The 23,697-nt window shown below is 47.0% G+C and overlaps 1 protein-coding gene across 1 annotated transcript in view; it reads right to left on the minus strand.

Annotated features, from left to right (window-relative positions):
• Positions 1-20,393: 20,393 nt before the first annotated feature.
• The window catches only part of SLC27A5 (solute carrier family 27 member 5), a 41,663-nt gene continuing 38,359 nt past the window's right edge, over positions 20,394-23,697 (minus strand). Inside the window, exons 9-10 of the mRNA XM_054009598.1 lie at positions 22,393-22,523; positions 20,394-21,606 (exon numbers count right to left, since the gene is read on the minus strand). Coding sequence (XP_053865573.1) covers positions 21,430-21,606; positions 22,393-22,523 — 308 coding nt within the window. The 3' untranslated portion in view covers positions 20,394-21,429. The remainder of the gene's footprint in view (positions 21,607-22,392; positions 22,524-23,697) is intronic.

Consider the following 23,697-nt stretch of genomic DNA (forward strand, 5'->3'; position numbering starts at 1 on the left):
GATGTTAAGAGGAAGATTTTCAAACATTGATATTACTTTTGAAACTCACACACCTATATTTGGATTGTTTCATTTCTGAACTTGTATTTCAAATCATAACGATTTTGAAGTTATGTTTATATCCTAAATAAACAAACTGTCTATAAATACAGGATCTGTCATGTAGGATGTTGAGTTTGTTTCTTTTAAGTAAAAAATAGTGTCAGTTATCATTTTTTAGTAAAGTAAGTCAGTGAAAACAGTCTGTTTTTTTGGTAGTTAGCTTTCATCTTGAGAAACAACTATAAAGGGGAGTTTCTACCTGAAACCTTCAATAGACAGCAAAGTCTTTGCTTCAAAATTATGTTATTGAGATGGGTTTGTCACATCAGTCTTAACCCCTCTTCCCCATTCCAATCTCTAAATTGCATCAAATTCTAACAAGGATTTGAGTCCATCCCCCAGTGATTGAAGCTGAAAGAGAGGGAGTTAACGCCCATTGAGGTGGATTAATCAGCAGTTCAGTTTCACACTCTTTTGACATGGCTGGATAGAGCTATTGTTCCTGTCCAGGCTAAGAAGAGCATTTGGCAACTGGCTCTGGTGATTAGAGGCCCCAGGAGGGTTAGAAAAGACACACTCTTTACTAGGCTTAGTTTACTCACAGATTTTGTACCAGTACTGGTAGGAAGCTGATGTCATGCTGCCATCCTCACCCCAGAGATCCCCAGGAACTATATACAAATAACCACACACAACCATATGCTCCTACACAAATACACAGTCAAACACACACAGAGACGTATGACCTCCCACATGTAGAAACACAGGCATGCTTCCTATGTAAGGAAATTGACTGGCAGAACATAAAAGGTTGTTATAAGGAGGAGGGAGAAAAATTGTTCTTAACCTCTTAGAATAGGACAAGAAGCAATGGGCTTAAACTGCAGCAAGGACAGTTTAGGTTGGACATTAGGAAAAACTTCCTAACAATTAGGGTTGTTAAGCACAGGAATAAATTGCCTAGGGGGGTTGTGTAATCTGCATCATTGGAGATTTTTAAGAGCTGGTTGGACAAACACCTGTCAGGGGTGCTCTAGATAATACTTAGTGCTGCCACGAGGCAGGGGACTGGACTAGATGACCTCTCGAGGTCCCTTCCAGTCCTATGATTCTATAACTATAGTGGTAATATAACATGGTTATGGCTCAATGGGACCAGATCCAGAACTACTCACTATATAGCTATGATGTCATAACAGCCCATGTGGACCGTCTATTCTGGAACAAAAGTGTAGCAGAGTAATTATTTCAGAATGAAGTCCTTTTATACAGGAATAGTGTGTCCATGTGAGGAATTACACCAGCATAATAATTATTCTGCTTTAGTTCTGCTGGCCAATTTTCCTTTTTAGACAGGCCCTGAGACTCCTTAGGCCTGGTCTACACTGCAGCGTTAGGTCAATGCAAGGCAGCTTATGTTGACCTAACTATGGAAGTGTCTACACTTAAATTTTGTTCCTGCCGATGTAATTGCCCGGCTAAACCAACTTAATAACCCTTCCTCCACGAGTGGTGTAGAGTCAAGCTTGATGCAGTTAGGTTGACACAGTGTCAATGTAGACACTGCATTACTTATGTCGACTGTTACTGGCTTTCAGGAGCCTTCCCACAATGTCCCACACTGACAGTGCAATCGATACAAGAGTTTTGGTCCCCCCACTACAGAAGGGATGTGGACAAATTGGAGAGAGTCCAGTGGAGGGCAACAAAAATGATTAGCACATGACTTATGGGGAGAGGCTGAGGGAACTGGGATTGTTTAGTCTCCAGAAGAGAAGAGTGAGGGGGGATTTGATAGCAGCCTTCAACTACCTGAAGGGGGGTTCCAAAGAGGATGGAGCTCGGCTGTACTCAGTGATGGCAGATGACAGAACAAGAAGCAATGGTCTCAGGTTGCAGTGGGGGAGGTGTATGTTAGATATTAGAGAAAACTATTTCACTAGGAGGGTGGTGAAACACTGGACTGGGTTACCTAGGGAGGTGGTAGAATCTCCATCCTTAGAGGTTTATAGGCCTGGCTTGAAAAAGCCGTGGCAGGAATGATTAGTTGGTGTTGGTCCTGCTTTGAGCAGGGGATTGGACTAGATGACCTCCTGAGGTCTCTTCCAACCCTAATAGTCTCTGATTCTATGATTCTAAGAGCCTCGGGTGAGGACACACACCACCGACATAAGAAGCAAAGTGTGGACCCACACAAATGATGCAATTACTGCGGCGGATGTATGCTGATGTAAGCTAGGTCAACTTAATTTTGTGGTGTAGACCTGGCCTCAGTCCCTTTTGAGTGTTTGAAAAGAGCTCTTTTCCCAACCTGGTGTTTATCCCTTTGATGTATTTACAGAGAAGAATCAGATCTCCTCTTAGCTTTCTGCAAAAATTATAAAACATTATTATTTTTAAAAAGCAACAGAGGATCCTGTGGCACCTTTGAGACTAACAGAATACACAGGACCCTCTGTTGCTTTTTACAGATTCAGACTAACACGGCTACCCCTCTGATATTATTTTTAAGACACTTATACATGATTTCATTGCTGAACTCTAATTTGAAATCCACAATCTAGATAATATTAAAGTTATGTTTCTGTCATCAGTAAACATGTCTGTAAATACAGGATCTGTCATTTTTCCATTTGTCTGTATTTCTTTTTAAGTAACATCTTTTATTATAATTTTGTAGAAAACTAGGTCAATGAAAACTGCAAGTTTCTTTGGCATTTGGCTTTCATCTTCACACATCAATATAAAATCTACATATACAGAAAAGACTGGCTCTACAGCGTGCTATTGAGATGGGTTTTTCCTTATGCCATCACATTTTGGACTCTTCCCCATCTCAGGATCTAAATTGAATTTGTTTCTAGTTCTAACATGGATTGGAGTCTAATCTCCAGTGATTGAATGAGTTGTCTGAGGGGGGGGGGAAGCTTGAGGGAGTTAGCACCCCATTGAAGGTTAACCAGAAGTTCAGTTTCACGCCCCTTTGACCTGGCTGGCTATGCCAGGCAATGAAGTGCATGTGGCTACTTCCTTTGCTGAATAAAGACCTAAAGGGAGAGATACTGACCAGGACTAGTCTACACACATATTTTGTACAGTTGCAGATCAGATGATATAGGTCTGCCGTTGCAAACCCAGAGATTCCCAGGAACTATACCCAAACAACCGTGCACGCACACACACAAGCAAATTTATATAATCATTCACACAAACTCCACAAACACACACTCTCATTCCCTAACAAGCACTGTCTGACTAATACAGGTGGTGACACTCTGTACCTCAGAGTAACACCCTGCCACTCCCATATTCACCGCTATGATATGATGATGATGTTTTATACAACGCATGCCTTGTGAGGTATTATTTGAAGTCTTGATCTGTTGAACGATAATAACCTGATGGATTGTACGTGCTAACACTGTATGTAAAGTTATGAAGTATTACTATATGTGTTACTGAAATATGCGGTAAGGTTGGGAACGCCCACAGCCAGTTTCAGTCACAACAAATCAGTAGCCATCAATATCCAGACAGGCATTAATGGCTCATCAACACACACACAATCCACTATACCAGATACTTCTGGGTGGAGGCACGTAAGCCATGGGGACAGACTAACCCATGTCACAGGAAGGATCTTTCCAGTGATCTGGAAGAAAGTATAAAACAGAGACAGTGGCATCATCACTTGGCCTCTCCTCTCCTCTCCTTCCTTCTCCCTCATCTCAACACCTGGAAGAACATCTGAAGGAAAAATACTTTGAACTGGGGAAGGGTGGTCCTAGCCTGGAAGGCAGTCCCAGCCTGTGTATTGAGGAACTGTAACCTGCTTGAACCATCTGTCAGAGCGAGACATTGTTTGATTCAACATTTCCTTGGACTAAAAGTTTAGGCTTTAGAATGCATGTTTAGTTTTCATTCTCTTAAGGTGACTATCTCTGACCATTCTGCCTACCACTTATATCACTTAAAAGCTTTCTGGAGTTAATAAATCTGTTTTATATTTTACCTAAAACCGTGTGTTTTGGTTGATGGTGCCCGGGAAATCACAGCTCAGGTTAACAAGGGCTGTTGCAGGTCCACTACCCTTTTGTCGGAGTGGCCAACTAGGTAATGAGCTTACACATGTGGAAGTGCAGTGCCTGTCAGAGGCTTGTAGCTTGACATCAGCATCACAGTGGCTACCCAGGTTGGGACCCCTGAGAGGGGGATGTGAATTAGTCACTTCTGGTCTAAACTAGGCCAGCAGAACAACTATGATACCATTACAAGCTGTGTCAACATTAGGAGTATTTGCCTGTGTAGCTGTACCAGCAAAATTTCCTAGTGCAGACAAGTCCTCAGTCTGTAAAATGCGTCCTTTTCGAATGTGGGGTTCAGTCTAAGCCAGCAGGGATGGAATGGGGGAGCTGGTGCGGAGTTGACACCCCAGTGAAGTGATTGGGATCTTAGAGGGGTCAGTGCTCTTACCGCTGCTGTTTTCCAGTGGAGAACATCTGCAGATGCAGAGCAGAGCGGCCTTGTGTTGAAGGCTGCTAGATGTGTAAATGTACAGCAATCTATACACAGAGCACAGAACAGGACCCCAAATTCCTAACCACACGGCTTCTCTCTCTGCTGCCTTTGCAACCAAGCCACTAGTCCTGTATCAGGAACATCCCAGCAGATGAGGCTAATGTCATATAGGCTTAAATCAAATGTATCTCAGTTATTCTTGCACCGTCATAATCTGGTGCAACATGGCCTATAGACGCACAGAGTGAGGCACGTCCACACACAAACATGAACACAATCGCACATACACACATAGGCACAAAAAGACAAACGAACTAACCAGAAAACCACCCCAGCCCAGCAGGCAGATACAGTCACACAAAAATGTGCTCAGGTATGCATGACACTCTAGTGCAAAAATATATACACTCACACATGGAATCAAGGACACACTTGCACGGATAGACACTAAAATACCACACAGTGATGTGTACGGCCTTCCGCCATCAAATTTTTGGACTCTCAACCCCCTACCCCAGCTCAGCAGCTAACCTATATTAAGTTCTAGCATGGATATGAGTCTACAACCTCATGGCCACGCTGGAGGAGTGGGAGGCTAAAAACCCAATGAGCTGGAATAGCCCCTGTTGGGGTCTGTTTATGTCATAAAGTCCAGAAGTGTGTGTCAAGAGCCCAGAACTGGACCCCACATTCCTATCCACATGGCTTCTCTTTCTGCTGGCTTTGGAAACCATTTGCCAGCCCCCAACCCATAAGGTTCTCTGTGGTGAGGCTTGTGTCCATGCAAAGTGGGGGTTTTCTTGGACGTTTGCAACATTCGCTGATTTAATCACTAGCTTAGCCCTGATGCTCCTTTGATGTGCCTGGCTATTGTTCCCTGCAAGTTCACGAATACCACGTGGCGACTCCCTCTGATGATTAAAGGGCGGGGAGGGACTTGGGAGGGAGACACTGGCCCCAGCATATAAGAGAGGCTGGAAAGGCTCAAGGCCAGGAAATACCACAAGCCCTGGGAGAGACCGTGCTGCCTCTGAGGCCCAGCTTTGCCAGAGCCCCTGACGAGAGGATGCTTTGCATGGAGAGATCCCAGCCAGCCTGGACCTGGGGAGAATGAGACTCACACACTGATGGGTAAGTCCTGCTCTGCTTTGCAAACCTGACACTTGATTTTTTGAACCTTAGCAGCATAGTTGGAATACTGGTGCTTTTCCTGGGAAAAGGAAGCCACAGGACAGACCTATTTATCTGATGCTGGCCACTGTAAGCAGGAAATTAGACTAGATGGACTATAGATTTGTTTGTGTCTGGCAATTTCTATTTGTTTGTTCCCCATCTTTTTTCTCAGCACCTCTTTCCTTATATCTTACTCTCTTTGTCTTTTGCTTTCTCTCCATCCTATCTTCTGCCTGGCCTCCTTTCACTGTTTCTCTGACTATTTTGCTCTATGTGTTTAGCAATAGTTTTTTTTTAAATGGAAGGTGCTGCTTAGTTTGGATCTTGATAGAGACAAACTGCAAAGCACATTGCTCCGTTTTCCAGGTGAGATCCTCCATTTAGTGGCTTCTACTGAAAATTGCCCTGGCAAATAGTTTTTCTACATTTGATAGAAAAGCTAGTACAGGAGGTCACGTATCAGAGGGGTAGCCGTGTTAGTCTGAATCTGTAAAAAGCAACAGAGGGTCCTGTGGCACCTTTAAGACTAACAGAAGTATTGGGAGCATAAGCTTTCGTGGGTAAAACCTCACTTCTTCAGATGCAAGTCATCTGAAGAAGTGAGGTTCTTACCCACGAAAGCTTATGCTCCCAATACTTCTGTTAGTCTCAAAGGTGCCACAGGACCCTCTGTTGCTTTTTACAGGAGGTAACCTTTCCCAAAGAAGCATGCTTAAGTCAGACTGGAAGTACATTAGTTGTATACTTGTATCTGTGTGTAGAATATTTCCTTCTTGGGTTTCATTTGAAAATCAGAGACATTTTCATTCTCTCTCTCTCTTTCTTTTCACTCTCCTTCTTTCCCCGTGCCCCAGAAGGCGCTCTGGTTTCAAAGAACTTTTCCCTCTCCTGAGAAGTCAAATACAAAGCACCCAAATGGTTCGCCACTGACCTACCGCCCCAACAGGAGCACTTGCTGGAATATTGAAAAAGGTAAGTGCTCCCCTGTTGAGGCATTGGTCAGGTGAAGAACTACAGCCACCATTTCCCCCCAAAATTCCCAAGAACACTATCCAAACACAGCTGGCACTCTCTGAAGAGGTAAAGCAGAAAGTGCTGTTCTGTCAGGGCGTTGTTTCTTCAGTGGAGTCCACACAGGATCCTCTCTGTCAGATGCTTCAAACCTCCAAGAGAGTCCCTGATTTCTGAATTTTTCTGAAATTTTCTGATTTCCCAGTGATCAGAAGCGGAATCCACAAAATCACAATGGAGCTTCGCTGACGTTGCACCCCAATGGGAGCACTTGCTGGAATATTATTGACAAGAGTAAGTGCTCTTCAGTTGAGGCGTAGGTTAAGTGAAAAAAATACAGCATTTTCTCCGCACAGCATAAAATGGAAACTCTCATGTTTCCTCTCTCTTGAACGTTTTTTCTCTCACTGTTCCCTTTTCCATCGACTGTATGTTTAAATTCAGTGACCGTTGTGAATGGTAGTTAGTCTTATCCAAAAACAAGTTGAAGAACTGCACCTGAACTTTAGCGTAGAATGATCAGCAACCTGCACTGAGAAATTCCCACCAATCATATCTAAACCACTGCACTGTCTAGTTTTTCTGTAGGATAGTGCTGCCTGGTTTGGATCTGGTTTCTTGAGAGAACAAGCACATTGCTGGGTTTCAAGGCAGAACTCCAATTTGTTGGTTTCTGTTTTTATGCACAGACGAATGCTCTTTTTCTCCAGAGGATGATTTCCCAGGGAGAGGCTGGCTTTCTGTCACCATTTCCTCAGACATTCCCTGGAAAAATAGCCAAACACAGCTGGATTTTCCTGAATAACTAAATAAGAAAGTGCCAGTGTATTTGGATGTTGTTTCTGGAGTTGACTCCTTCAGGGATTCCACCACTCGCCTTCCTCCAACCTCCAGGAGAATCTCTGGTCTCTGAGGACATTTCCTGTTGGTGAGAAGTTAAATCCAAACCACCCAAATGGACCATCACTGACCTACCACCCCAATGGGAGCACTTGCTGGAATATTGGGAAAGGTAAGTACTTCCCTTTTGAGGCATCGATCACATGAAAAACTGCAGCATTGTCTCCACACAGCACAAACCCACACGGTTTATTCATATGTTTTCAGGCTTTGTCTCGCTCTCAGTTTCATCTTCTCTAATCACTGATCGTTCAAATACAGGCTGCCTGGTTTGAACCTGATTTCTTTTGAAACAGAAGCACATTGCTGGGTGTCCATGGATGACTCTCTTTTGTTTTGCAAAGGCTAATACTTTTCTGAACAGTTACACATTTCTCCCCGAAATTCCCAGGAACAATTTCCAAACACAGCTGACACTCTCTGGTGCTCATTCATATGTTTCCTTTCTCTAGTGTTTTCTCTCTCTTTTCCCTTTTCAATCCACTGTTTAAATTCAGTGAGCATTGTGAACTGCAGGTAGTCTTATTCAAAAACAGGATAAAGAACTGTACCTCTACTCCAGCGCTGAATGATTAGCAACCTCCACTGGGGAAATTCCAACCAATCATATCTAAACCTCTGCAATTGCTGGTTGTTCTGTAGGATAGTGCCACCTGGTTTCAATCTGGATTCTTGAAAGAAGAAGTTAAATTTCTTTGTTTTGTATTGATTAATGCTTACTTATATCTACAAGAACATTGACTTGTAGCCTGGCTTCCTGGAAGCCACCATTTCTGCCCAAAATTCCCAGGACCAATATCCAAACACAGCTGGCACTCTCTGAAGAACTGAATAAGAAAGTGCAGCTCTGTCTGGGCATTGTTTCTGCAGTGGACTCCATACAGGATTCTGTCCGTCGGATGCTTCAAACCTCCAAGAGATTCCCTGATTTCTGAGAATATTTCCCAACGGTCAGAAGAAGAATCCAAAGAATCATAATGCAGCTTCACTGACTTTGCTCCCCAACAATACCACTTGCTGAAGTATTGACAAGGGTAAATGCTCCCCTCTTGAGGCATTGGTTAAGTGTAAAAAATACAGCGTTTCCTCCAGATACCACAAAACAGTGACTCTTTCTCTCTAGTGTTTTCTTGCTGTTTTCCCTTTTCCATCAACTCTATGGTGACATTCAGTGATCATTGTGAACTGCAGGTGGTCTTACCCTAAAACAGGGTAAAGAACTGCACCTGTATTCCAGTGCTGAAGGATTAGCAAACTCCCCTGTTGAAATTACAACCAATCCTATCTAAACCACTGCTCTCTCTGGTCATTCTGAAGGACAGTGCAGCCTGGTTTGGATCTGGTTTCTTGAGAAAACAAGCACATTGCTGGGTTTCCGTGCAGAACTCCAATTTGTTGTTTATTGGGGGTCTTTTTGCACAGACTAATTCTGGAAGCCACCATTTCTGCCCTAGAGGACTTTTTCCCAGGCAGAGGCTGGCTGGCAGCCACCATTTCCCCAGCCATTCCCAGGAACAGTATTCAATTCCAAACATAGCTGGCACTCTCTGAAGAACTTAAGTAAGAAAGTGCTGCTCTGTTTGGGCATCTCTCAGATGCTTCAAACATCCAAGAGAATCTCTGATTTCTGAGAATATTTCCCCATGGTCAGCAGAGCAACCCACAGACTCACAATGGAGATTCGCTGACCTTGCACCCCAACAGGAGCACTTGCTGGAATATTGATGAGGGTAAGTTCTCCCCTGTTGAGGCATAGGTGAAGTGAAAAAATTACCGAGTTTTCTTTGCACAGCACAGAACTGTGACTCTTGTTCATATGTTTCCTCTCACTCTCGAGTAAAAAGAACAGGAGTACTCGTGGCACCTTAGAGACTAACAAATTTATTAGAGCATAAGCTTTCGTGGACTACAGCCCACTTCTTCGGATGCATAGAAGTGGGCTGTAGTCCACGAAAGCTTATGCTCTAATAAATTTGTTAGTCTCTAAGGTGCCACAAGTACTCCTGTTCTTTTTGCGGATACAGACTAACACGGCTGCTACTCTGAAACCTGTCACTCTCGAGTGTTATCTCTCTGTTTTCCCTTTCCATTGACTGTTTACATTAATGACAGGTTTCAGAGTAGCAGCCGTGTTAGTGCATCCGAAGAAGTGGGCTGTAGTCCACGAAAGCTTATGCTCTAATAAATTTGTTAGTCTCTAAGGTGCCACAAGTCCTCCTGTTTACATTAAATGATCATTGTGAACTGCAGGTCGTCTTAACCTAAGACAGGGTAAAGAACTGCACCTGTACTCCAGCGTTGAATGACTAGCAACCTCCACTGGGGAATTTCCAACCGATCACATCTAAACCACTGCACTCCGCGGTTGTTCCTGTAGGATAGTTCGGCCTGGTCTGGATCTGGTCTCTTGAGAAAACAAGCACATTGCTGGGTTTCAAGGCACCACTTTAGTCCCTCAAACCAGAGCTGACACCTAATCGGGGCGGGGGACACATTTTGCCACACTTCTGAAGCCGGCTGCCATCACTCAGCACCGCCCTATAAGCAGGCCTGGGTTGTCTCCACAAACCTGCCGAACTTTCTGAGAACTTTTCCTATTGGTGAGGAGGCAAATCCAAGCCACCCGAATTGACCGTCACTGACCTACCGCCCCAACAGGAGCACTTGCAGGAAAATTGAGAGAGGTAAGTGCTCCCCGTTGAGGCACAGGCCTAGTGAAAAAAAATCCCATCATTTTCTCCACACAACCCAAATCTACAACAATTCTTTGTATGTTTTCAAGCTCTGTCTTACTCTCAGTTTTCTCTTCTCCAATCACTGATTGATTTAAATGCAATTATTATTGTGCACTGCAGGCTGTCTCACTCTAAGATATGACAAAGAACTGCTCCTGGCCTCCAGCGTTGAATGCTAAGAAACCTCCAAACAGGACATTCTAACAAATCCTGTCTTAACCACTTAAGTCTGCTCATTCTGTAGGATAGTGCTGCCTGGCTTGGATCTGGTTACTTGAGAGAACAAGCACATTGCTGGGTGTTACGGTGAACACCTCCTTTGGTTTGCATTGGTTAATGCTTTCTTTCCTAGAGGAATGTCCACCTGGATGTGGCTGGCTGGCAGCCACCTTTCCCCCATCCCCCCCCCACCCCGCGCACACACACACACACACTTCACAGGAACAATATCCAGACACAGCTCTCTGGAGATCTAAGTGCTGCTTTGTTTGGGCATTGTTTCTGCAATGGAGTCCGTATGTGATCCTATCTGTCCAATGCTGTAAACTATCAAGAGTTCCTGATTACTGAGAGCATTTCCCAGTGGTCAGAAGAGGAATCCACAGAATCACAATAGAACTTCAATGACTTTGCATCCCAAGAGAAGCACAGGCTGGTATATTGAGAATGGTAAGTCCTGTTCAGGTATTGGCCAAGTGAAAAAATACAGCATTTTCTCCAGATAGCACAAAATGTCATATGTTTCCTCTCTCGCTAGTAGTCTCTCGCTGTTTTCCCTTTTCCATCGACTGTTTAAATTAAATGATTGTTGTGAACTGCAGGTAGTTTTACCCTAAGACAAGATAAAGAACTGCATCTGTCCTCCAGCGTTGAATGATTAGCAACCTCCACTGGGGAAATTCCAACTGATCGTATCTAAACCACTGCACTCTCCAATCGTTCTGTAGGATAGTGCTGCCTGGTTTGGATCTGGTTTCTTGAGAGAACAAGCACATTGCTGGGTTTCAAGGCAGAACTCTGGTTTGTTGGGTTTTTGTTCTTTTTGTGCAGACTAATGCTCTTTTTCCCTAGAGGAAGGTTTCTCAGGCAGGGGCTGGCTGGCTGCCACTATTTCCAGAGACATTCCCAGAAGAAATAACCAAACACAGCTGGAGCTTTCTGAATACCTAAATAAGAAAGTGGTAACGTGTTTAGAGAATCTTTCTGGAGTTGGCTCCTTATGGGATTCCACCTCTCGAGTTCCTCCACTCTCCAGGAGACTCTTTGGTTTCTGAGAACTTTTCCTACATGTGAGAAGTCAAATTCAAACCATCCAACTGGACCATCACTGACCTACCGCCCCAACGGGAGCACTTGCTGGAATATTGAGAAAGGTAAGTGCTCCCCTGTAGAGGCATAGGTCTAGTGAAAAACTACAGCGTTTTCTCCACAGCGCAAACCCACAAGGCTTATTCATATGTTTTCAGGCTCTGTATTGCTCTCAGGTTTCCTCTTCTCCAGCCACTGATCATTTAAATGCAGTGATCCTTGTGAACTGCAGGCTGTCTCACTGTAAGATATGACAAAGAACTGCACCTGGCTTCCAGCGCTGAATGCAGAACCACCTCCAAACAGGAAATTCTAACCCGTCTTGTCTTAACCACAGCACTCTCTGGTCCTTCCGTATGATAGTGGTGCCCGGCTTGGACCTGGTTTCCTGTGAAACACAAGCACATTGCTGGGTGTCCATGGAGAACTCCTCGTTTAGGTTTGCAAAGGCTAATGCTTTCTTTTTCTACAAGAACATTGACCTGGGTATGGCTGGCTGGCAGCCACCATTTCCGCCCTCCAGCCCAAATTCCCAGGAACACTATCCAAACAGAGCTGGTACTCTCTGGAGAGCTGAATAAGAAAGTGCTGCTCTGTCTGGGCATTGTTTCTGCAGTGGAGTCCATACAGGGTCCTATCCGTCAGATGCTTCAAACCTCCAAGAGAGTCCCTGATTTCTGAGAACATTCCCAAGAGTCAGAAGAGAAAAGCACAGAATCACAATGGGGCTTTGCTGACTTTGCACCCCAACGGGAGCACTTGCTGGAATATTGACACAGGTAACTGCTCTCCTGTTGCGGCATAGGTTAAGTGAAAAAAATACATCATTTTCTCCGCACAGCACAAAAATTGGACTCTCAGTCTTATGTTTCCTCTCTCTCTTGTGTTGTCTTGTTGTATTCCCTTTTCCATCAACTGTTTAAATTCAAGATTACTGTGATCTGCAGGTAGTCTTATCCTAAGACAGGATAAAGAACTGCAACCGTAATTCAGCGTTGAATGATTGGCAACCTCCACTGGGGAAATTCCAACGGATCATATCCAAACCACTGCACTCTCCGGTCGTTCTGTGGGATAGTGCTGCCTGGTTTGCATCTGGTTTCTTGAGAACAAGCACATTGCTGGGTTTCAAGGCAGAACTCCAATGGTTGTTTTTTAAAATTTTTTGGATCAGACTAATGCTCTTTTTCTGTAGAGGAAGATTTCTCAGGCAGAGTGTGGCTGGCTGCCATCATTTCCTGAGGCATTCCCAGGAACAATAGCCAAACAAAAGTGGAACTTTATGAATACCTAAATAAGAAAGTGCCAATGTGTTTGGATGTTCTTACTGGAGTTGATTCCTTATGGGATTCCACCGCTTTCCTTCCTCAAACCAGAGGGGACGCGTGTTTGTGGGGGCGTTTGGGGACATTTCTGAAACTGGCTGACATCACTCAGGCCCCCACTAGGCAGGCCTGGGTCGTCTCTACCTCAAACCTTCAAGAGACTCTCATTGCTGAGAACTTTTGCTATTGGTGAGAATTCAAATCCAAGCCACCTGAATTGACCATCACTGACCTACCGCCCCAACGGGAGCACTTACTGGAATATTGAGAGGTAAGTGCTCCCCTGTTGAGGCACAGATCTAGTGAAAAAATCCATCATTGTCTCCACACAACCCAAATCCACAACACTTATTTGTATGTTTTCAAACTCTGTCTGGTTCTCAGTTTCCTCTTCTCCAATCACTGATTGTTTTAATGCAGTGATCCTTGTGAGCTGCAGACTGTCTCACCGTAAGATATGACAAAGAACTGCACCTGGCCTCCAGCGCTGAATGCAGAACCACCTCCAAACAGGAAATTCTAACCCGTCCTGTCTTAACCACAGCACTCTGGTCTTTCCGTATGATAGTGGGTGCCCGGCTTGGATCTGGTTTCCTGTGAAACACAAGCACATTGCTGGGTGTCATGGAGAACTCCCTCATTTAGGTTTGCAAAGGCTAATGCTTTCTTTTTCTACAAGAACATTGACCTGGACGTGGCTGGCTTGCAGCCACCATTTCCCCCCCACATTCCCAGGAACAATCTCCAAACACAGCTGGCACTTTCTGGAGAGCTGAATAAGAAAGTGCTGCTCTATCTGGACATTATTTCTGCACTGGAGTCCACACAGCATCCTGTCCATCAGGTGCTACAAACATCCACGCGAGTCCCTGATTTCTGAGAACATTTCCAAATGGTCAGAAGAGGAATCCAGAGTATCACAATGGGGCTTCACTGGCGTTGCACCCCAGGAGGAGCACTTGAAGGCAAGTGATCTCCTGTTGAGGTATCGGTCAAGTGAAAATATACAGGGTTTTCTAAAGACAACTCATATGTTTCCTCTCTCTCAGTATAGTCTCGTTGTATCCCCTTTTCCATCAACTGTTTAAATCCAATGATCATTCTGAACTGTAGGTAGACTTATCCTAAGACAGGATAAAGAACTACAGATGGATGGTTTTTGGGGGGGCTCAGACTAATTTTCCATAGAGGAAGATTTCTCAGGCAGAGGGTGGCTGGCTGCCACCATTTCCCAAGGCATTCCCGAGCTTTCTGAATACCTAAATAAGAAAGTGGTAAAGTGTTTGGACAATCTTTCTGGGGTTTGCTCCTTATGGGATTCCGCCTCTTGAGTTCCTCCACTCTCCTGGAGAATCTTTGGTCTCTGAGAACTCTTCCTATACATAAGAAGTCAAATTCAAACCATCCAAATGGACCATCACTGACCTATCGCCCCAATGGGAGCACTTACAGGAATATTGAGAAAGGTAACTGCTCCCTTGTTGAGGCCTAGGTCTAGTGAAAAACTACAGCATTTTCGACAGACAGCACAAACCCACAAGGCTCATTCGTATGTTTTCGGGCTCTATGTCTTGCTCTCAGCTTCCGCTTCTCCAATCACGGTTTTAATGCAGTTATTCTTGTGAGCTGCAGGCTCTCTCACTGTAAGATATGACAAAGAACTGCACCTGGCCTCCAGCACTGAATGCAGAACAACCTCAAAATAGGAAATTCTAACCCATCCTGTCTTAACCACAGCACTCTGGTCCTTCCATATGATAGTGGTGCCTGGTTTGGATCTGGTTTCTTGAGAGAACAAGCACTTTGCTGGGTTTCAATGCAGAACTCCACTTGGTTGTTAATAATTTTTTTTTGGCACATACTAATGCTCTTTTTCCTTAGAGAAAGGTTTCCCAGGCAGAGGCTGACTGGATGCCACCATTTTGTCAGACAATTCCCAGGAACAACAGCCAAACATAGGTGGGGTTTTTCAAAGTGCCAGTGTATTTGGATGTTCTTCCTGAAGAGCTAAATAAGAAAGTGAAAAAAAAAATCAGTATTTTCTCTGCACAGCAGAAAACGGTGACTCTCATTCATATGTTTCCTCTCTCTCTTGTGTTTTCTCACTGTTCTCCCTTTCCAATCAACTGTTTAAATTGAATGATGACTGTGAACTACAAGTAGTTCTACCCAGAGACAGGGTAAAGAACTACAACTGTACTTCAGTCTTGGATGATTCGCAACCTCCACTGGGGAAATTCCAACCAATCATATCGAAACCACTGCACCGTCCGGTCATTCTGTAGGATAGTGCTGCCTGGTTTGGATGTGGTTTCTTGAGAGAAACAGGCACACTGCTGGGTTACCATCTTTAACTCTTTTTTTTTTTTTTTTTTAACACAAGCTCTCTTTCCCTAGAGGAATATTTGTCAGGAAATTGTTGGTTGGCTGCCCTCATCTCCCCAGACATTCTCAGGAACAGTAGCCAAGCAGAGCTGGCGCTCTCTGAAGAACTAAATAAGAAAGTGCTACTCTGTTTGGATGCTGTGTCTGAAGTTGGCTCCTTTGAGGTCCCACTTGTTGAATTCTTTAAATCTCCAATAGTTGTCTCTGCTTTCTGGAGAGCATTTCTCATTGATGGAAAGAGGAGTCCAACTCATCCGAATGGAGCAGCACTCACCTACCACCCCAATGGGAGCACTTGCTGGCCAAGTGCTATGGAGGCAACAGGTAACTCCTTTCGGGGCATAGGTTAAGGGAAAAAATACAGCATGTTTTCTACCCAGCAGAAATCCATAATGCTTATTCTGATGTTCTCTCTCTCTCTCTCTCTCGATTTCCTCTTCTCCATCCATTGAATCTTTATATTCAATTATCATTGTGAACATCAGGTAATCCGACCCTAAGATAGGAGAAAGAACTGCACCTGTACTCCAGCAGTGAATATGGAGCGACCTCTAACCAGGACATTTTGGCCTTTTCATATAAAATATTCTGTCTGCCTATGAAATGGGCATCAAAAGCCTGCTCCACTTTTGTGTATTCTTTTCCTCATCAGTGAGGATGTCCTCAGCAGCGTCACCCAAGGCAAATATCAGGGAATCGACCTAGTATTCCTGTGCTTTCTCTGGTAACCCTTACAGAATTATTCATATAACCGACCGCTGAGGCGTGGCTGCAGCCTTCTCTTTTTTTCTCCCCAGGGATACTGGTCCTAGGTTCATTTATAAAGGCGGCTGGGGCCTCCACCCAAGCAAACCTTTCCTAATGCTGAGAACCCGGAGGGCCTGTGACAGGGGTGCTTTATTCACCACTAAAATGGTGCCTCCTCTGGTCACTCTGGGGAATAGCACACGAGGTCAATGCTCCTTTCTCACAGTTTCATGCCATCTCTCTGCCTTTCTCTCTGGGTCTACCGCCCCTTTCTTGCCCCATGAGCTGCTGCTGCCTCTTTGTGACTCAGCCCTCTGGGCAGGTCACCAAATGTCTTCCCCTTCTGAGGTAGAAAAGTATCGTCCCACAAACAGGCCCCTATTCACTCCCTCGGTGTCACTTTACTCCGGGTTCTGGCTCAAGGACCCTCTAGACAGCAGTCAAGGTCTGTTCCCTTCCAGACCTTGGGAAGTGCTGCAGGACTGGTGAAAGTGTTACCCAGAGAGCTGGTCCAGTGAGACTTTGGTATCCCGGAAAGGGAAAACTACATAGTGACCAGGCCAGAGTCACAAAGACAGAGCAGCCTGAGTCCCAGAGAGCCAGATGAGCAAAGGAAGGGGTTGCTAGACCAGGCAAGAGCTGATCCCCAGACCCAGCCACAAGGTGGCATCCCCAACGGTGAGTGAACCCTGTTCCTGGCGGTCACAAGACATGCGGGCCCCGCCCCTGCTGCCTGCCACCACCTCGCTGCGCTGCATCTCCCGCACAGCGCGGTGACCTGTCGGCACGTTGTCGCCAAAATACAGGAGAAGGGGAGAAGACCCGAGCCAAAACCGGCACATGTACACAGGCCCTCAGGGCCGGCTCTAGGGACCAGCAAACCAAGCCCGTGCTTGGGGCAGCACATTTTCAAGGGCAGCATTCCGGCCAGTTTTTTTCTGTGTGCTTCGGGCAGCAAAAGCCTAGAGCCGGCCCCGGCAGCAGCAGCGCGTCGTGCGCGTGGCGGGATGCGGGGGGCGCCCTGGGGCCGCTGCGGTTCGCGCCGCGGGGGAGCAGCACCCACAGCTTGTAGCTGGGCCGGGCAGGCTTCGAGCGGGGGACATTCAGGCTGGGGGACACCCCACGGGGCACACGGAGCCGCCTGCAGCTGCCGCAGGGCGGCCGCCCCCCAGCGCTGCAGCCGGGGCTGGGCGAAGCAGCCCGAGCCACCCAGGGACTGTGGCAGGGCAGCCAGAAGCAGCCACAGCAGCGGGGCCATAGAGGGCGGGGCGCTGTCGTGCGGGGCCTGCGTCCCGCTCTTACCCTGCCCCGGCTCCTCAGCCCTCTGCCGGGACGGTCACCCGGCTCTGCCCTCCCGGGTCCTGGCCAGTCCTGGAGGCGGGAGCCCTGGCTGGAGGGACCCTGGGCTGAGGCGCGGCCCAGGAGACCCGCTGCTTACCCTGACCCTGTCAGCGCCGGACCGGCTGGAGGCGAGGGGGGAGCGGGCAGAGTCAGCACTGGTGGGGGGGAGCCCAGGGCTGGGGTGGCAGGGGGTGCGGGTGGGAGGGGGGAAGAGAGAACCCAGGGCTGGGGTGGGGGACAGCCAAAAATTTTTTTGCTTGGGGCAGCAAAAAACCTCGAGCCGGCCCTGCAGGTCCTGCTGGGCTGCAGGGCTCTGACTAGTTCCCCCAGGGAGTTGTGTGAACAGAGGTGAGCCCAAAGGGGGGGACAGCATGAAAACCTTTGGGAGCCACTGGTTTACACAAAAGGAAGTTCCTTGCCCTGGTGGCTACAGAGAAAAGCTTGAAACCGTGACACGAGCGAGCACCTGAAACTCAGAAACCAGGAAGCTGAAGAAAATTACAATTTTTTTTTTTTAAATCTCATGATGGTTTTAGCCAGTCTTGTGATTTTTTTTGCCCGCCTCACATGTTATTTTTGAACATTCAGAGTTGGCGGTAGTGGATGTACAGGGAGAGGGGAGGCAGCGTGGCCTAGTGGCTAGCACAGCATCCTGGGACGCAGCCCTGCCTTTGAGTGCAAGTCAAGGTGCTGCTCTGTGCCTCAGTTTACCCATCTGTAAAATGCAGCTAATGGGAATTAACATGCTTTCATTTTTCAACACACACGACTACCAGAGCAGATGCTGGGGAACCATCAGTACTGATGGAACTAAACCTAAGGTTTACATTGCAGAGACACCCTCTAGGTTGGAGAGGTTAGTGCAGAGTGTGTGAAACTCTCCATTGAAACTTTTTGCTGGCGTTTTTGACTAAATGAAAAACTTGGCTTTGTTGAAAAAAAAAACAAAAGTTTTTGGCCACCCCAAGATTCGGCTCTTTGAAATGAAGTCCTCCATTTACTTACCCAAGGTAGAAAGGAAATACTTAAGACCTTTTCCCCTTAACCAGGCTTGGGCATCCTTTTAAAAAAGCGAAAGTGGGCGGAAGCTTTGCACAGAAGGGGCCCTGCAGCTGTGCTTAAGAGCAGGTCTGCTGATCCCCTCAGTCGAGCCTGTAGGCCTGGCTTGAGGTGAGAAACTAGATAAGGGTGAGGCCACATTTCTCAGAAAGCATGACTGGGGAGGTAAATGGCTCAGCAGGTTGGAGATAGGATGTGTGTATTAGCTAAGAGAAGGGGGACAGTTTACAATGGACAAGATAACAACGGACTGCATACAAACGGAACGTAAGATGAGGTAAAGCATAAGTAATGTGTAGACAGAGCACACTGTATGGCAGGGATGGGCAAATGTTTTCGGCAGAGGGCCACCTGCGGGAAATTGTATGGAGGGCTGGGGCAGAGGGTTGGGGTGCAGGAGAGAGTGCGGGGTGTGGGAGGGGACTCAGGGCAGGGGTGCAGGAGGGGTGCGGACTGCAGGAGGGAGCTCAGGGCAGGGGGTTGGGGTGCAGGAGGGGTAAGGGGTGCAACAGGGGGCTCAGGGAAGGGAGTTGGGGTGTGGGGTGCAGCTGGGGCTCAGGGCAGGGGGTTGGGGTGCAGGAGGGGTGTGAGTTACAGGCAGGGGGCTTAGGGCACGGAGTTGGGGGGCGGAGTGCAAGAGGAGTTTAGGCTCTGGCCTGGCGCTGCTTACCTAAATTGGCTCCGGGGTGGCAGCGGTGTGCACCAGGGCCGGCTCTTTGCATGCCTGCCCTGGCCCAACGCCACGCCACGCCGCTCACCACATCCCTCCACGGCCTCTGGCGGAGTGGGGGGGGGCACAGGGCTCCGCATGCTGCCCTTGCCATGCCTCCAGGTACCTCCCCTGAAGCTCCCATTGGCCGCGGTTCCCTGTTCCTGGCCAATGGGAGCTGTGGGGGGCGGTGCCTGTAGGCGAGGGCAGCACACAGAGGCCTCTGCCCCGCCTCCCCCTGGGCCCCAGGGACGTGGTGCCGGCCACTTCTGAGAGTGGCGCGGGGCTTGTGGCACCACGTGGGGCAATCCCGCAGGCCGGACCCAAAGCCCTGACGGGCCGGATCCGGCCCACGGCCGTAGTTTGCCCACCCCTACTGTATGGGGACTGGTCCCAACAAAGTAATGGCCTGTGATGTAACGCAGTAGTTCTCAATCAGGGGCCCAGGGCTGAAGCTGAAGCCTGAGCAATGTAGCTTCGTGGGGGCCCCCAGACAATCACCCGGCTTGCTACCCCCTAATGCCGGCCCCGGCTTTTATATGCAGAAAACCAGTTCTTGTGACACAGACGGGCCATGAAGTTTTTATAGCATGTTGGGGATGGGGGGGGGGGCTCAGAAAGAAAAAGGTTGGGAACCTCTGCTGTGACGTACCCAATGCAATGTATGAGCAAATGCATATAAAGGAAGAGGGCTTCTGCATCACTTTGGACCACTGAGCGCGAGTCTGATCAACTCAGAACTGCTTCGTTGTATGTTGCATAAAGGTACGTGAGTAACGAAATCTGGGGTTGAACTGAATTCTTGGGAAGCCGAGGGGAAAGGGCTTGGAGGGAAGCCCAACGGGGTCAATCCGGTGGCTAAATTGACAGCCAGCTGCATCATTGCTGTGAGGTGGTTAAGCTAGCAGGTAACCAGACTAGCTGTGGGCTCTTACTCCTGACAGGTGTCCAAACCAGAAAATTAAAAACAAACAAAACAAAACTGGATTTGGTTTAAACCGAAACTGATGTTTTTTGGCTCATTGAAACGAACCTCCAAAAACTCCATTCCGGTCAAACAGAACATTTCAAATGAATTCAAAATGACATTAACTATCGATTCCAAATGAAGAGACCAGATGGGTGAGGTAATATCTTTTATTGGACCAACTTCTGCTGGTGAGAGAGACGCTCTTTCGAGCCACATGGAACGCTTCTTCAGGTCTGGGAAAGGTCCTCCGAGTGGCACTGCTCAAAATGAACTGTTTTGACCATTCCGAAATTTTGGTTTTGGGGGATTTTTATGGTCAAAACTATTCACTGAATTGGTGGACAAATCGGAGAGAGTCCCGAGGAGAGGAACAAAAATGTTTAAAGGTTTAGAACACCTGACCTAGGAGGACAGGTTGAAAACATTGGGCATGTGTAGTCTTGAGAAAGGAAGCCTGAAGGGGGGACCTGATAACAGTCTTCAAATATGCTAAGGACTGTTATAAAGAAGATGGTGATAGGTTATTCTGCCTGTTCAATGAAGGTAGGACAAGAACTAATGGGCTTAATCTGCAGCAAGGGAGGTTTAGGTTAGTTATTAGGAAAAACTTTCTAACTATAAGGGTAGTTAAGCTGTGGAACACATTGTAGAATTCCTGTCATTGGAGGTTTTTCAGAACAGGTTGGACAAACAACTTTCAGGAATGATCTAGGGTTATTTGGTCCTACCTCAGCGTGGAGGGCTGGACTTGAGGACCTCTTGAGGTTCCTTCCTGCCCTATCTTTCTATGAGCTTGACTGGAATTTGCAAATAGTTTCAGTGCCCCGAAAAATGCATTTGGGGGGAGGGAGGGATTTACTATCCGCCAAAAAAAAAATTCTCACTTCTATAATCACAAATCTTTTCCACATCACAGAGTTCAATATGAGCTACAACAGAGGGTGAGAAGTTTCAAGGGTGAAATTCACATTTAAAGAACCTCCCCTTCCGCCTGCGAAAAAAACCCTATGTTTTCTGCAAGATTCTCGGAGAGCAGAATATGCACAAAGCCATCATTACAAAATCACGAGATTATCACCAGATTAGAACAGAACTGGAGGCAATTACCCCTCCTTGGATGGATCCTGAGAAACCCAAATTGGGGGCATCCTGGCTTCATTGCCAGGACCGTTAACACATTAGTTACAGAAGGCAGCAGTGAGACTCTTAGAGTTTCAGTTTCATTTCCAGGATGGAGCTGTAGATCTGAGGGCTCATGGGCACAAAACGTTTCTCCGATTCATCCAGGAAGAACAGGGGGTCCTTGATGAGAGCTGGATTGAACCCCTCCTTCACCAGCTGCCCTTTGCACTGCTTGAACGTCCCCGTGACCTCCAGAGCATCCTGTGTAACAAAACATACAAAGTGCTGCAGGAGCTGGCTCACTCTATGCCACATAAGAGGATAAGAGTCTACTCCAGCTGCCTACTAGTGGAGTCGCTCCTTTAGCTCAAAGAGGCAGAGGCTGATGCTTTTAGCTCTAGAATTTTAGCTTTGTCCCTGGTCATCCCCCATTGGAGGAGGGGAACAGCATTACTCCGAGCACTGGCTGGTATAGCTATGCCAGCAGAGCTCCCGAGTGGAGATGCAACAGAAGAAGTTCTGCCAGTGCTGGACCAGGTTACCTAGATAGAGAGCTGATTGGTTAAATCTAGTCTCAGATGATGTACACATCAGTACCTTTTACTTGTAAACAGGTAGGGCATACAAAGACAGCTTTACGGGGGTAACTCGGGAACACAATTTCTGTGTAAGGTGAATGTAAGAGGGGATGGATCCCTCGATAAATTGCCCTGTTCTGTTCATTCCCTCTGAAGCATCTGGCACTGGCCACTGTGGGAAGACAGGATACTGGGCTAGATGCACCATTGGTCTGACCCAGTGTGGCTGTTCTTATGTTCAGGTTCTAACAATGCTGCATGAGATGGTTTTCCGGAGATTGGTATCACACCGAACCTTTTCCTTGTACTGTGGCAATAAACCTGACTGACATTGGTTATTTGGCCTCTTGACTATATTCCATAAAGTGTGATCAAGCCTTTGCCCCTACAATTTACCAACCAAGTCAGGGTCCTCCAGCCCCCTCATCCGCCCCCGAGGCTTAAAGGCCCAGCCAAAAGGATCTTTTACCTGCAGGCGGACAAAGCGAGGAATGGCGTAGTTTGGCAAGAAATCCTTGGCGTGTGTGTAGAGTTTTTCACCATCAAAATCCATCCCCTCCTTCAGTCGTATTGCTGCCATTCCAATCTTGCCTTCGTGTCCTGAAACACACACACACAAAGTGTCGGGCTTTGTCTAGATTAGGTGTTTTAAGGTGTTATGTGAAGCTGGCATTAGCTGGCACAGGTTAACTTTGGCTCTGTCTACACTGCCCAGTTATCCTGGGTCTGAGCACCTGGGTGAGAGCCTCTCTACTGCAAAGCCCTGCCTGAGTTACTGTCTCTGCACTCACTCATGTCTGTGGCTGGGGGCACAGCCCATGGTTCTTTGCGCTCGGACGCTCTAGGCTTCTTTCCCAGTCTATAGCATCAGTGGCAGGAAAGCTCGTCTGTCCTTTGGGGGGAATTGTGGGAAGGGCATTGGAGGACTATCCATATTCAAGTGATTTAGCCTCGCTGGAAAGCAGGCAGGTTCCAACCCGAGTGAAAGCAGAGCCCGGGTTCTAACCCAACCCTGCAGCTGGGTCAGTGAGCCCAGACTGAAAGCACTTCCGGACCCAGGCCAGAGATTTTTTCTGCGTGAAGTGGAGAGACTTTTGAGCTAAAACCAGGGCGGGAGCCCAGGTTAGCTGGGCAGTGTAGACATACCCTATGAGGTGCTAACATAACTCCTGGATATCCTAGCCTAGGTGAGGCCGGGTGATAGATTTTAAGATCAAAATGAAAATTATAACTATCTAGTGTGATCTCCTGAGAAACATGGGTCAGAGAATTTTACTCACCATAGAATAGCAGGGTTGGAAGGGACCTCAGGAGGTCAGCTAGTCCAACCCCTTGCTCAAAGCAGGACCAATTCCCAGACAGATTTTTACCCCAGTTCCCTAAATGGCCCTCTTAAGGATTCAACTCACAACCCTGGGTTTAGCAGGCCAATCCTCAAACCACTGAGCTATCCCTCCCCTCTAAAATGCTTACTTCCCTGACTAGGAATTGAACCCAGGCCATAGCAGTGAGAGCACCAAATCCTAACCACTAGACCACAACTTCTCTTTAAGTTACAGCAGAACTCTGCGTGGACTCCTCCTGACGGTCGAAATGACAGACTGGACCTCTACATAGAGTGCTTCCGCAGACGTGCACAGGCTGAAATTGTGGACAAACAACATCACTTGTCCCATAACCTCAGCCGTACAGAACACAATGCCATCCACAGCCTCAGAAACAACTCTGACATTATCATCAAAGGGGCTGACAAAGGAGGTGCTGTAGTCATAAT

Source organism: Malaclemys terrapin, chromosome 20 (genome assembly GCF_027887155.1).
Source record: "Malaclemys terrapin pileata isolate rMalTer1 chromosome 20, rMalTer1.hap1, whole genome shotgun sequence".
In the NCBI taxonomy this organism is placed as follows: domain Eukaryota; kingdom Metazoa; phylum Chordata; order Testudines; family Emydidae; genus Malaclemys; species Malaclemys terrapin.